Here is a 14,723-nt window from a genome sequence, read left to right on the forward strand (position 1 = left end):
GACACCCATAGTATTTGATTTTAGCCAAAGAGTTTGGAGAACTGATACCACAAGAATACCTGACACTCAACATGAGCTTATTGAAAACTGAAAAAAAAATAGCACCCATTGGTATTGCAGGATTATCCAGCAAACTGGGAAAATTCGTAACAAGTTTAGTTTTAATTTATTATTATTTAGATTTCAATTAAAAATCTCCAATTTATTAGGATCCAGCTTGAATTTTTGTGAATGTTGACATATTCTTTTGCTTACAAAGTATTTGTTATTAGCTAAGTAATAGTTAAAGTTAAGCTATTCTGCAGAAAATATGATAATAGACAAAATTGGTGCGCACATATGCCTAATGTGCACTTTCGGCAATAGTGGTTATCTTAATAGACTTGAGCTTACCATAAGGATTCGAAAAAAAAACATTTAAAGCAATTTTTGAAACTTTAGTTCCAAGCGCAAAATCTTTCGACGTTAAGAAAAACGTGCGAAATTTGCCTTTTTTATTCTCTACAGAATCAGTGACGCTGAAACTTTCCTAAAGTGATTACTCTAATGACGAAATAACTCCATATGAATGCTAGCGCCAATGAGCATAACAGTCAAACTTGTGTTTTAAAAACTCCGAGCTAAGATGGCACCTGAAATTCGCACTGAGCTGCAATGGCACCATTTGAAAAGGTACTGAGAGATATATTATCACATAAATTTCCACCATGTGTCTATTCTAAATTAAAATATTAGTTAAATTAAATATAGATAATTCTCCAAATTTTAGCATTTTTTATATTTGTGTCTCTTCCAAATCCCCCCTCAAAAAAAAAAACAAGTTCCGGTGCGCACGCCCAGCGGCCAATGTCTTTCAAAACCTGATAACTAAAGCCCACTTAGCTATACAGAATATTGATGGATTAACTTCCAATTACTCATAGGTTGCAATTATTTTATTAGTTTGAGAATCAACTGTTAATAATTAGCTCATAAAATTTATGATTTCGTTATCCGCCTAATTTAGAACTCATCTAACTAACCATGCCTATTTTTATACGCTTATTTCCCATCTAAATTGCTTGTAATTACACTGCCATAGAAAGTTTCAGTCGCAGATGAAAAACCTGCCTAAAGATAGTCTTCATACACTTCTCAAAAATAATTATCTATTTTAGCTGATAGTAATATTTAAAATTACTTTCGCTGCGGAAAAGTTTTGTGATCTCAATCAGGAACGTACCCAAGGGAGGTTAAGGCTGTTAGTCCCCCTCCATCAAGTATAGAGCTTTTGCAATTTTCCCTGTTATTTCTATTATTTTCTACGTAACTTATTAGTTCCACGTAGGCTACCTTATTTTTGGTAAATTTTGCTTTTCACTCTTTTTGCAATTCGGCAATTTGACAATTTTCTGAGACAAAACTGTTGCGTATTTGCCTGTTTTTAAGACTATTTTAAAGAGGACTAAGGAGAAGGCTTAATAAAAAAAGCAAACAGACAATTAAGAAACCAAGAAACGAGGGTGATTTTCAGCCAGTTGAAAAAGCGAAAAGACAACGAAGATATTTCGGGAGATTAGAGCTTTGAGTCCGTGCCCCTTTTCATCAAGTATAGAGCTTTTGCAGTTTTCCCCTGTTGCTTCTAATATTTTCAAAGTACCTTTAAAATTCCATCTAAGTTATTTTTGGTAATTTTTGCCTTTTTCCTGAATCCCCCTCGAAACAAAACTGCTGCGTGCTTACCAGCTGTTAAGAATTCTTAAAAACAGCTGTTGAGAACGTTTGATAAAAAAAATATATAAAAATAATTAATAAACCAAAAACGAGGGCAATTTTTAGTCAGTGGAAAAAAGCAAAAGCGAAAAGACACAGCAGATATTTTGGTAAGAACATCCGCCAAGCCGTCCTCAGTGCTCGACACAGAAAAAAACACGCTATCCTTATGAAGTGAACTGTTGTTTTTTTCAACTGGCTCAAGTTCCCCCCCCCCTTCTTGGTTTCTTAATTTATCAAACGTCATATATAGCCAGCATGGTCTTAGAACGTATTTACGGCCTGCAGGCCACATGCAGCGCACTAGCGACTGCACTACAGCCTGTGGGTCTTTGTGTAAAGAGGCACAATTGGGCTGTCTGAAATCATCATGTAACAAACTAGCTTGATGAATTATAATTTGAGGTTCCGTGGTAGTGAGGTTCAGCAATTTGAGGTTCAGTGAGGTTCCGTGGTATGGAAAACGGTAGCAAGTTGTGTATTCAAACATGGATAAGTGGAAAAATAAACGTTTATCGATTTTTCTGGTTTCATCAATCGATACAGTTAGGTGGGATAACTAGTCGCATGGAATTAGCTCATAGCCTATTTTTAGAAGGGAATTTGTTTGGCGACTGAATATTTCGGCAAACAGAAAAATCATAGTCTTCCCCTTTTAGCTACGAAGATTTATTACTAGGATAAAATTGAAACAACTATCGTGTGAATTATAGCTCGTACCTAAGCTGGAGATGGGGCTACTTCGATTCAAGATTCCAAAAACTGTCCAATTTTTAAATATTGTTCGCATGTTTTCCTATGTTTTTATGTAGATCACCTACTTGTGTTAGTTTTGAGAAATTTACTCACCTTCCCCTTTCCTTGAAGAAGACTTTGAGGCCTTCCTGAGATAACTCAGTGCATGTGCAACTAAAGAATAATGTCACTTTTCTGACAGGAGCAAATTCAGACACAACACATACTGTATGCAAAAACTCTCATGGTATTTCTTGTCGACATCATTTGCAAATATAAAAAGTGAAGGTTAAATAATTACAAAATTCCCAACTATACAACAAAGAACCTCCAATAATCGTAAGATAATCCGGAGTCACAGCAGGAAAATCACACAAAAATTGAAAAATCATACAAAGGGGCGCCTATACTCCTCGACACACCTTGACGACTTTATTTTAGACTGACATTTAAGTAAAATATACTCTCTTTTTGCTACCGTAAGCGAGAGGTATAACTCTTTCAATATGCTAAAACTTGAGGCGAGACACATGATTTTAGGTGGCAGCAGGATCCTTTTTGGCAGCAGTAGATCCAGTATTCTACAAAAAAAACTTTATCATAATTAAAAGAAGATTGATTGCATTCTTTGAGCCTTGTCAGCGCTACCTTCGACACCTTAAAATAATAATCATCCATAGCTAGCATTAGTCTCCTTTTTGTTTGATTTCTTCCGACTTTTCACAAACTCTCCCTAATAAGGATCCCAGAATCCCCTGGATACTTCAACCATGGGGTTGATCACTCTTTCATGGGATTAAAGGAACTAGCGTATATTATTGTTTGCCAAATTATATCTTTCACCTCCAGCCCTGCACCCAACCTTTCCAAGTTGTTCCCGAGTGGCAGGAACTCCGAGTGCATTCTAACGTTAGCACCTCCAGTACATTCGGAGCAAGTTGGAGCAAAACCAATTTCTTCAATAAAATCCAATTATACGTATTTATCAAATGAACATAATCGCCAAAGAATGGATTTAGGTCGAAGTCTTATGGCACATACAAATTGAGTTGAACCACCAAATTTTCCTTTTAGTTGCATATAAAAATGTCTAAAAATTAAAGTAGCAAAAAAGTGATTTGGACACCGTTTCAAGGGCAGTTTCAGAGATAGATGAAAAATAGAAAGTTTTAGATAAAAAAAAAGAATGATGAAAGAAAGATGATGAAAAATAAAAGAAATAAAAAGTTTTAAATACTTCAAAGAATAGCAAGACAATATAGTTATTTGATTCAAAAAAACATCCTAGCGCAATTCTAAAGTTTTTTTACCGATAGGCCAACAGTTTTACCTAAATACAAACATAAATCACTAGAAAATCGAAAAAAGTAGAGAGAATAATTATGCTGAATGAAACCAAACGCAAAGAAATAAATTATGATTATTCATAATATCAAGAGTTATTTGTGTCCTATGGAAGTATATTCTAACTGACTCTAAGTGAATTTATTTTTCTTCGACGGAAAAACTGGAAGGCCAATGTTTAACAAACGTTGTATGCCTTTTTTTTCAACAAAGGCTCTCTGAACCTTCAGGCTTCCCTTAAAGTTCACTAAAAGTCCATAAGAAGCTGCGATGAAGCAACGTTCATTATGATAAAAAAATATAAAAGAAACATAAAATGGACAAAATACAAGGGTTCTTTGGAACAAGATAAATTTCAAAGGGTTCAGCAAGAGTAGGTCTAAGGCACTGCTTTTGTCATTTTTTTTCAAATATATACATTTTTTAAAATATATATTGAATAAAATAATATCAAATAAATTCATAAATACAGAATCAATATTTCTTAATTGAACTAAGACAGAAAACAGGTTACTTGTCAGGCTTTAGATGTTTAGGGGCCAGTGAGGAGCATTAAAAACATAGAAAAAGGTGAATAAAGGAGGTAATAAAAATACTAAGTAAAGAGTGAGACAGATTAAGTAAGGATTTTTAGCCAAAGTGAGTTCTGACATGATAAATTTTAGGCACTAAAATTTAAAGGCACTGCTTTTCTCATTTTTTTTTTCTTTGTAATAATCACCGGTTGTCTGAAACAATGTGGTCTTTCAAGATAATCAAGATTCGATAAAGACAATTTTCGAACCCAAAGGTTCCAGAGTTTCGGAAACAAAAACTGGAAACAAAATAAAATAGAATTTTGTAAACGAATATCCTGGACGAGACCCTGCCTGAGCCTTGGTGGGGGGGGGGCTGTGGACTTCCCGTACCTGATGTACCTGACCATGGTTATTTAAAATTGTTTGACAAAGATAGGGGTCCTAATAGGGCGTTACCAACAGAAAACTTCAGAAAGAGTAGGTCAGTCTTTACGTTTCACTACGTACTTCGTGTACTTTTTTTCCGTTTTTAGGCCACCAGAATTGATGTATGGCTGCTGCTCTCGCTACAGGATACCGTAGCGAAATCTTTGAAAAGAATAGATAACCCTCCTCTTACCCTAATATCAGATGCATGGTTTGTGGGCAATTTTCACTCTAAACTATCGTCGCCTATCTAAACTAAAACTAATGCCCGTGCCCCATCATAGTCACATCTATCGATAAGAAAATCCAAATATCATGAATGACAAGGCAATTTTCTTGACTTTAGCGTCACGCTTTTATTTAAAAAGCAAAAAATTAAAATTGCAAGAAATTAGTATAAAGAGTTTGCACCAACAGTAATTTGTGCCCAATTACTCTCTACTAATACTAAGTCTTCTTAACTTTTGTCAAACTCCTCTCCCAAATAAAAAAAAAACCGCTGTTCTAAGGTTCCATCTTTTCTAGTTTTCAAAATTATACCTTAAACTTTGACTCTGATTGGTCGGTCAAGAAATTTATGTTTTGAAAGTTGAAGAATGTTCAACTCGAGAAATTACAAACGGCGAACGTAATTGGCACTGCAGTTGCGCGTAATTTTGATTTTGTCGACAAGTTTGACTATAATGTGGCACGGATATAAGAGCAATTAACCTGGAATAGATATGTCAGTGCATACATCGGTTCGGTTCAAATCTGCCCCTAGGATATCTTTCATTAAAATATATCTGAATGAGAAATTTTAAAGGTTGTTTATCTTGACTTAGTTTACTACTTTGCAGGGAATATTTTATGAGGTAAGAGGGCCAAAGTATACAGCGTTGAAAAAAGGCTACTAACCATCGGTGGCGGTTCTAGGCCTGGGCAGGGGGAGAGACAGCTGTCCCTTATCTTTTCACATCTAACATCAAATTCCTTTTATTTTAGATTTTTAAACTCCTGTTGTATGCCTTGTCCCCGCCCCCCAGATTGTGAGGCATAAAACCGCTACTGCTAACCATGCATGAAATGTATGCGTTTCTTTACAAAAATATTATTGTATTTTTTTTCAAACTTAAAAAAATTAAAGTAAGTCGCACTATTTGGGGAACATTAATGAAAAAATGGGGACTAATGGGAGACATTAATGAAAAAAAAAATAGAAAAGGAAAAGCGAAAGGAACGAAACATGTAAAAGATATGGACTTTTTTTGTTTAGCAAAGAAAAACATGTAAATATTATAGAATTGTTTATGTCCCTGCCCTTAAAAATTTAAATGTCGTGAACTTCAAAATTTCACGACGTTTGGGAAAATATCAGAATTTCCGGCAAATATAAAACTTTTCGAACCTGAAAATTTGCGCCAGCTTGTTACCCATCCTTTGAAAGAAATTGTGGGTGCCCTTTGATACTATCAGAAAAAACTTTTAAACCCTTAAACTTTAAGTAGAAAAGGAATATAGAAGCAATAGTTGCCTTGCGCTCGCACTTCTACAAGCCCCGGTTTTGATAACCCGAATATACAAGAAAAGAAAACTGGACAGTGTTCTCTGCCATTTTGTTGAGAGCATTCAATCATTCATACTTAAGTGCCCGTTATCTAAGGAAGCTGTTATTGTTGAATTAATTTTTATTTGAATACCGGCTTCCTAACATCAAAACGCAAGTTTTGAGCAATGGCATATAGTTGGTTATAAATGTCACATAATACTTATTGTGTTTGGAATCGAGGTAGATCAAAGTAGAAACACTTAACTGCGCTACACACGTATTTAGAGGCTCGGGCCCTTTGAAATATATTGGTTTTTACCATTTTTGTCCATATTAGAAGCTACAGGGATGATAGTGGTCAAATATGGCTCTGGAGCAATGGCGCTCCGAAAAGCGGATGAAGACTTGCTAGATGTTTTCCAGAGAAATTACTTAAGGATTGTTCTGGGTACCCAGCTGACTGACCGTATTTCAAACAATAGGCTACACGAAAAATGTGGTTCAATACCACTCTCCTAGGGCTATAATGAAAGAGGCACGTTGTGCCTCTTTCAAGGGGGTTAGGGCACGTTGTACGGATGAAGTATGACAGATTGCCGAAGATTGTTCTTTTCGGCCAACCATCTAGGGCTAAACGGAAAGCAGGTCGTCCCGTGCTGGGGTGAGAGGACGTCATAAAGAAAGATTTAAAGAAAATGGGAACTTCGTGGGCGGCTGTAAAAAGGGAGGCTTTAAATAGATTGGGATGGAGGAGGAGCGTGCGTAGCTGTGTTGGCCTCATGCGGCTTGGTGCTGCGGTGAGTTGTTAGTTGTAGTAGTAGTAGTATTTTTGTCCATACGACGTAGATAATTTCGGAGACCCCACAGCCTTTCCATGACGATAAAATAAAAGTTCAAAATATAGATGAAATCCTTTTTACTAGACAGTGTATAGAAATTCAAAAAAATACCAGATATCAGTAGTTTTACTACTGATGACGGTCACTGTATATGTGACCCAAATATATGGTACTTTTGTGAATTTCTATACACTGTCTAGTAAAAAGGATTTTATCCCTATTTTGAACTTTTATTTTTTTCCATACGATATTGTAATCTTTATATATCCACCTGTTGATTTACTCAACCTTTATCTCGTCTTAAGATGAAAACTTTCGGCTTCATCTAAGCTTTTAATTCATGATATTTTTTTTTGTCTCGATGAGGAAATTTTAGCTGTCTTAGAAAGTTAATGAGTTAGGTGAACAAAATGGTTATGAATAGGTATTTACAGCCCAAATCAGGATCGAAGAAGGGGTTTTCGAATCTCAGCCTCCACCCCTCCTCCTTCCAGGGCACTGACTTCTCGTGAACAAAGATAGCGAAAGCCCCTATCAAAGGTTTATAATATTTTTTTCATATGTAGCCTATACAAATCTGTAGTACTAAACTCCATTTGAATAAATGTGGAGATTTTTGCTGGTGACGAAAATAATTTAATTATTGTTAAATCAAGTAGCTTTTTGTCTTCTGGATCCCAAGTAGGGTACTCTAGTTTTTCCTAAATTTTCAACAGTTCATATTATTGACTTATGAATAAAGTAAACATACTACTCAATGCCCTTTTTTATGCTCTTTGCGAATACAATAATCACCATTGTCGAAAATGAATTTTACCCCCACCCCTATACATACCAATCCAGGGTATATATTTGCACATTAGGAGGGGGAGGAGTTTAAACTTACCTCTCATTTGCGTCAGAAATAAACTTTACCCCGATCCCCCTAATGTGCAAATATATACCCTGAATTGGTATAGCTATATCCGGTTGGGGGTGAAATTCATTTCCGACAAAAATGATTGTTTATATTTGGAAAGAGCATAAAAACAGGCATCGAGTAGTATGTTCAGTTTATTCGTAAGCCAATAATATGAACAGCCAAAGATTTACCTAGTTTTTTTGCGGGATCCAATTTGTTTCACGTCATACCTAGCCTAGATACAAAGAAAAAACTAAAAAAATTGCGCCGTGCCCCCCATCCAAATCTTAAGAAGTGCACAATTCACCACTTTTTATATAATTAGTCTTTTCTCAAATTTGAGCCTCCTCTCCTACCAAATAAAGGTACTTTCGCATTATCAGGGCCTCTCTAAAAAGTCAAGTTTCGTTAATGCTTTTCGGTACTGTTATATTAACCGGACTCTCTTATATAGCGCTATTTTGGTTAATGCTAATGAAATAAAATAACAAAGGAGGACTATATAATAGTTTAGAAAAAAATTGGGCTATATATTTGCACATTCGGGGGAGTGGGGGGGGGGCAAAGCATAGCATATATTAAATACGGAGCCTAACCTAACCTAGGTACCTTTTTCCCCCAAAAACACCAAAGAACAACACATTAAATATCTTAAAACCACGCTATACAATGTATTTCTCTACTGCGGTGTATTGAATCATCTTGTCAAAACGGGTTTTTCATTGCGTCTTTCCTGTTTGACTGTAGCATCTCTTGTTGGACTTCTTTAGAGGGGCCTTGATAATGCGAAAGTACCCAAATAAATTCCAGCAAATGTCTCCGTTCCTAAGCACATCTTGCTGTATTAAACAAATAACCTACCTCTTGATAATACATATTTACAATGGACATGTCGAACAATATCCTTTATGATTAATCCGTATTTAAAGGAACACAAGCACACAACATTCAGTTATACGGCATAAGGAATCATGTGAAGTCTTCAACACAATATAGTTTTAACAAACTTCTTATCATTCTTGAGCGTGGATTTTCGACACCATCTTAATCATATCCCTTTGCTAGTTAAAACGAAACTGAATCGAATCGACCACACCTATGTCTTCTGCCTCAGCTACCTTTACTTTCAGCAATGAGAAATAGCTTGTGGCAACCCTGTGTATGAATTGCTCTAGTTTTGACAATCATTATTACTCCTGCATCATTTGGTTATATTACCCGGAGGTAACAAAAGCGTGGGTGCGCATGGACCAGAAACAAAATTGTAAGACCTCCCTCTTTTGTAGATGTATATTGGCCGGTTTTTGCATTGGCCATCTCTGGAAATTAAGAGGTATGATGGAATAAGAGGCTAGTTCTCGACCTAAAAAGATTAATTTATCCCCTCTTGAATCCTCAGTTGTCCACTATTGCGCTTCTGGTACCTTTTTCTTGTAGCCACCACACTTTAGATCTTGTATCGCGAATATGAGCGAAAAACCGGTTTTCATGGTCTTTATGCCAGACAATATTAGCTTCGGCTCGGTGCTTATTTTGTATATTGCGGTTAGGGCGGCCCCCCTTCCATAATTCTTTGTTGTAGTTTTCATAATTGTATTGATAAAATATTGTATTTTCATCATATTTTGTTTTATTTCATTAGCATTAATCAAATTTCGTTTCTCGACAGAACTTGAGTGTGGTGGCTATAAAACACGAGTACCGCGTTTCCTTCGATTGCATAGAAGCTAGATTCCCACAAGGATTGACACCTGTTTACAGAAAAATGGCAAAATAATATACATTAAAACCATAGTATCTTGGTCAGCTGCAGAGTTAGCAACTCCGCCTGTAGAGTTGGCTCTGATCTAGCTGTTTACAATTATCTAGCCTGGGGGGGGGGCAACTCTGACTGAGGGCAAAATTTTGGTGAGTGTCGGTTAGCATCGGCTCAGGGTTTTTTGAGTGCTCCTCATCTTATTAATACAACATCTGTCTGTATTCAGTAAGGATCTTTTATCCGTTGAATATACTTGTGGGTGTTATCCCATCAAAAACATCCGCCGAATCCTTCTGGCAAAGGTACAAGTGTTTAAGCCGTTGTGACTAAATTGGATAAATCACTTGTGGCCTATCGGGTATTTAATTTACCTGGTACCGTAAAAGATGATACAAAAAAGAAGTATCCGTAAAAAAAATGAAATAACATACCAATTAGGTTTTATATGGCTACCACCGGCTGGCAGGTGCCAGAGAGATCGACTCCTGCCTTTTAGGTAAAGAGGGTATCACGCATATTTTGCTAACCATCTGAGAATTTGTTAGGTAAATTGAGTGGGGAAAAGCTTCGCAATTTGACAAAATGTTTGGTCTACACTGCAAAGGTTTATTTTGAATTTTTACCAGCCAACAGCCTACCAATTTTACCATCATTTTACTGTATTTGTTAGTTTTTTTGTTGTTATTCAAGATATTAGTAGATTTGTAATATTATTTTTACTGAAATAAAAAAGATTGTGACCTACCAAGTTCATTATATTTTACTTAAAACTTGTACTATTTGCAAATTAATTTGTTAAACTCGCCGACTTTACCATGTCCTTATCTTTATGTTTGCTAATTAATTCAAATGTTGCAAATAACCTCAGTAAACCTTATAATCTTGTTTTACACATTTACTAAATTTGAGGTAATTTTTCTTAACGAAGTTTGGAGTAAAATTAGACGTCGTAGTAGATTTCCAAAAACCTTGGGTTTATGGTGACACAAATCTTATGTCTTGGAATTTCAAGAAAATTTGAACAGTGTTTAAGAGAACATCTTAGCAGTACTCAGAGGCGTCAAAAGCCTTTTTTCGGGAGGGGGGGGCAATGGATCTTACCAACTTTTTGGTCATTTTTACTGACTGATTCTTGTTTTGTTTTTTTTTTCTTTTTCTTTTTTTTTCTTTTTTTTTTTTACTGGCTGAGTCTGATGTTCTGTCACGGCTTCTTTCACATATTTTTGTCCAATATTTCAATCAACTTATTTACCCTACTAAAAAATTGAGCCAGTAAAGTAGTGGCGCTTCGTCCCACTATTTTATCAATTCAAGATTTTCTTCCGACTGGCTGAAAACATTGGAAGGGGGGCATCCTCCCCCTATGTGTGACGACCCTGGCATTGTTTCAAATTTAAATTTAAGAAATTCAGAGGGAAGGGTTTTGAACTTTCTGGGAGAGGAAATAGAATTTCGGTGAAAAAAATAGGTGTGAGAAAAACAGAGATATATTTACCCAGGAGCAGGGTCGAATCTCCTGCATTTTTATTGGGGGGGGGGCAAGATGGGTTCATATCCGGGTAATCAAAGGGGCATGGGCTATATAATATTTTAATTCCCAAATGATTAGAGGGGGCAACTGCCCCCCTCCCAAATGACGCCCCTGTCTGGGAGTACCAAAAGTACTTATTAATTATATATAATTAATCCCTAAAGGGAACAGTACATATCTCATGTTTTTTATCATGTAAGAATTACATGATATCGTTAGGGGCATACCTGCACACATGGAGGGAGGGGAATTTTTTCTTTAAAAATTAGTAAAACTGCAGTAAAAATTTCTTCATGTCCCCATAAAAACTGAGCCTGTTTCTTAAGTAATCAAAATTTCATTAAATCTCGTGCTCACATTCTGTTAAGCAAATGGCGTTCAACGTTGCATGCTCAGCGAATGTTTCAGATTTTGGTGAACAAGATGGGGTTCTACCGTTGGGGATGGAAAGTACAACTATCCCACTAATTTTATTTTCACAAATCGCTAAGGACTTTGGTCACATTTTTAATAGCATACGAGGTACAAAAATAAATGCAATGTCTTCTACATATGACAACTGTGACCCATGGAGAAATGTTTTGGAACCGAATAGTTTAAGCCCATCAGTGAATTCCTGCCGTCAGAACATAAAAATGGTCCAGTGTTGCACGGAGTACTTTGCTGTTCTTAAGGACTTCCAGCGCTTCTAAAATATAGACATATTTGTCCTATTGGGACATTCCATGAGGTCTCGACTACGAACTTCCACCAAGCGTCTACTCTTCCTTTTACAAAGAGGATTTTTACAAAAGAAGGTCTTCTACCAGTTAGGCCTACAAATGCAGTTTTTGTCAGTATCTATTAATCATTATCTTACACATAGAAAACAGGATGTAAAGACACTGATTAAGACTGTAATTTTTGTGTGTTGCCATACCTCGGGTATCTAAAGCTAGTCAGCTAAAGGAGTTGTTTGTTTGTCTAATTATAGGCTAAATCATAATTTTTTTGCACTGAGATATTGAATATTTTGGAAACAAAAGAAACTTGTTTGTTGCTATAATAAGAGTAATTAAGGAGTGTTTGATCTTGTCACTTTGACAAATTTATAAAATTAAATTTTTTTTTTTGTTATGCAGTTTAGAAAATACAGGTGAAAACCTAGTGAAGGGTTAGAAACACTCTAAAGTTTAAAAAAAGTTTAAAAAACATAAGTTTAAAAGCATTAGGTTGTTCATAGTCTATTGTCCTCTTCCCAGGGGATGAGCAGGCCGTGTTATCTTTGAAGACATATTGTTTTGTGTTTCATTTTTTTTCTATTAAACGAATTGAAAATAAATTGAGATGATCTATTGTGATTTTTTTTCCAATTTATAAACAGTAGCTGTTCAACGGCCTTTCAAAAGACTCATTCACATTTTGGATAACGGTTGTTGGTACTCCTGTACAATCTAGATCCAACTCGAGAAGTGAAGTTAGGTTAATCATAATGAAATATATCAAAAACATGAGGAAAATATATTATTTTAGCAACAATGTTGAGTAAACTACAACAAAGAATTATGGAAAGCAGGCCATCTAGAACGCATTATATTAGATACCTAACCAAAATACCAACTCTATGTGTTAAATATTTAATTGAAAAATAAAGACAACGTAGTTTTTCCCTAGAGCCTTAGCTAATTGTCTCCGAGTACACACAGCTATAAACCAGTTATTTCAGATTCAACTGAGCAAACTTCTCGAGTGATTTCTGGATTGTACGGTAGTACCAGGGCCGTACCCAGGATTTTTTTTTTTTTTTTGGGGGGGGGGGGGTTACAAAATAATTTTTTTCGGGAGGGGGGCTTACAAAAAAAAACTTTTAAAAACGCATCAAATTTGTTTATATTCATTTGTGTTACGTTTGTTACGAGTCGGACAAACATTTCGGGGGGAGGGTGTTCAACCCCCCCCTCCCCCACAACACCCTGGATACGGCCTTGGGTAATACCCAGTTGTTGTTTTCTTAATCACATTACGTGTGGTGAATTAATGCTGCTATATTTTATACTTCAGATCTAACAAAATTTCCATTTTTAAACCAGTTTCTTAAAATACCACTCAGCTGTGGTAAACAGTATATTTCATTACCTAAATATCGTAAATCAGAAGAAAGAATCTTACTTTTTGTTGAAAATAAGAATTTCACAGGTTCTAAGTAAATGAGATCTTTGTGCTGTCAGAAATGTGATTAATCTATTATAGTATTAAATATAACAAAGTTTTTTCAACTGAAAGTAAGGAGCAACATTAAAACTTAAAACGAACAGAAATTATTAAGTATATGAGGTGGTTCGCCCCTTAGTCAATACCTCAGTCTTTACGCTAAAGTTCGAATTTTGTTCGAATTACAAACCCCTGAATTACAAAAGCCGTTTAATTAGAATAGATAGCTCTTTTGAAAGTACTAAAAAAAAACTTTAGCGCAAAGAGCGAGGTATTGACTAGGGGGCGAACCACCTCATAAACGTAACAATTTCTGTTCGGTTTAAGTTTTAATGTTGCTCCTTACTTTAGGTTGAAAAAAAGTTGTTTTTTTATTTAATTTTTGATCGTTTTTTAAATAGTGCTGGGAAATCCGGCACCCCCTTCATAGGAATGTCCCTTCCCCCATGAAAACATCCTCCATGGAAAGATCCTCCCACGTAACTGGAGGGCCTAGTTGCCCTCCAGTTTTTTGGGTCATTTTAAAAGGGTACTGAACTTTTAATTTCCATTCGAACTGGCCCTCTCATGATATTCTAGTACCACTGGATTGATGCGATCAACCCTGGAAAAAAAAAAACAAAAAAAAAAAATAAACACGCATCCGTGATCTTTCTTCTGACAAAAAATACGAAATTCCATGTTTTTGCAGATAGGAGCTTGAAATCTCTACAGTAGTGTTTCCTGATACGATCTGATGGTTTGATTTTCATTAAAATTTATCACTTTTAGGGAGTGTTTCCCCCTTTTTTCAAGGCATTTTCAGGCTCGTAACTTTTAATGCGTAATATATTTGAAATCAGCAAAAAAATCCGATTCTTTTGATGTGTCTACTGGTTTCAAAATTCCGTTTTTTAGAGTTTCGATTACTATTGAGCCGGGTCATTCCTTACTTACAGTTCGTTACCACGAACTGTTTGATATTGTTTGTTTTGAATAGCAATTCGATTTTGATATTAATCATTGGTTTGTAATTAATTAATCTGTATCTTTATAAAATTATAGAACTATTTATAAATATTATAAAATATAGATAAAATTTATAAAATTATTTTAAATAAGAAATAATCTCAAATTTTTTAATGGTGACCTGCTAATCCAATTTTTTTTATATGATGTGATATGCGATGTTCAACACTAGTCCCACGTGGGCCATGATTA

General features: G+C 35.5%; 1 protein-coding gene across 1 annotated transcript in view; it reads right to left on the reverse strand.

Moving 5' to 3' along the window:
- The window catches only part of LOC148939461 (uncharacterized), an 88,175-nt gene extending 79,067 nt beyond the window's left edge, over positions 1-9,108 (reverse strand). The window contains exon 1 of the mRNA XM_089106528.1: positions 8,905-9,108. Within this exon, the coding sequence (XP_088962654.1) occupies positions 8,905-8,934 (30 nt within the window). The 5' untranslated portion in view covers positions 8,935-9,108. The remainder of the gene's footprint in view (positions 1-8,904) is intronic.
- Between the last annotated feature and the right edge of the window lie 5,615 nt (positions 9,109-14,723).

Source organism: Artemia sp. Qi Xiang Cuo, chromosome 21, assembly GCF_049724085.1.
Source record: "Artemia sp. Qi Xiang Cuo chromosome 21, ASM4972408v1, whole genome shotgun sequence".
Classification (NCBI taxonomy): domain Eukaryota; kingdom Metazoa; phylum Arthropoda; class Branchiopoda; order Anostraca; family Artemiidae; genus Artemia; species Artemia sp. Qi Xiang Cuo.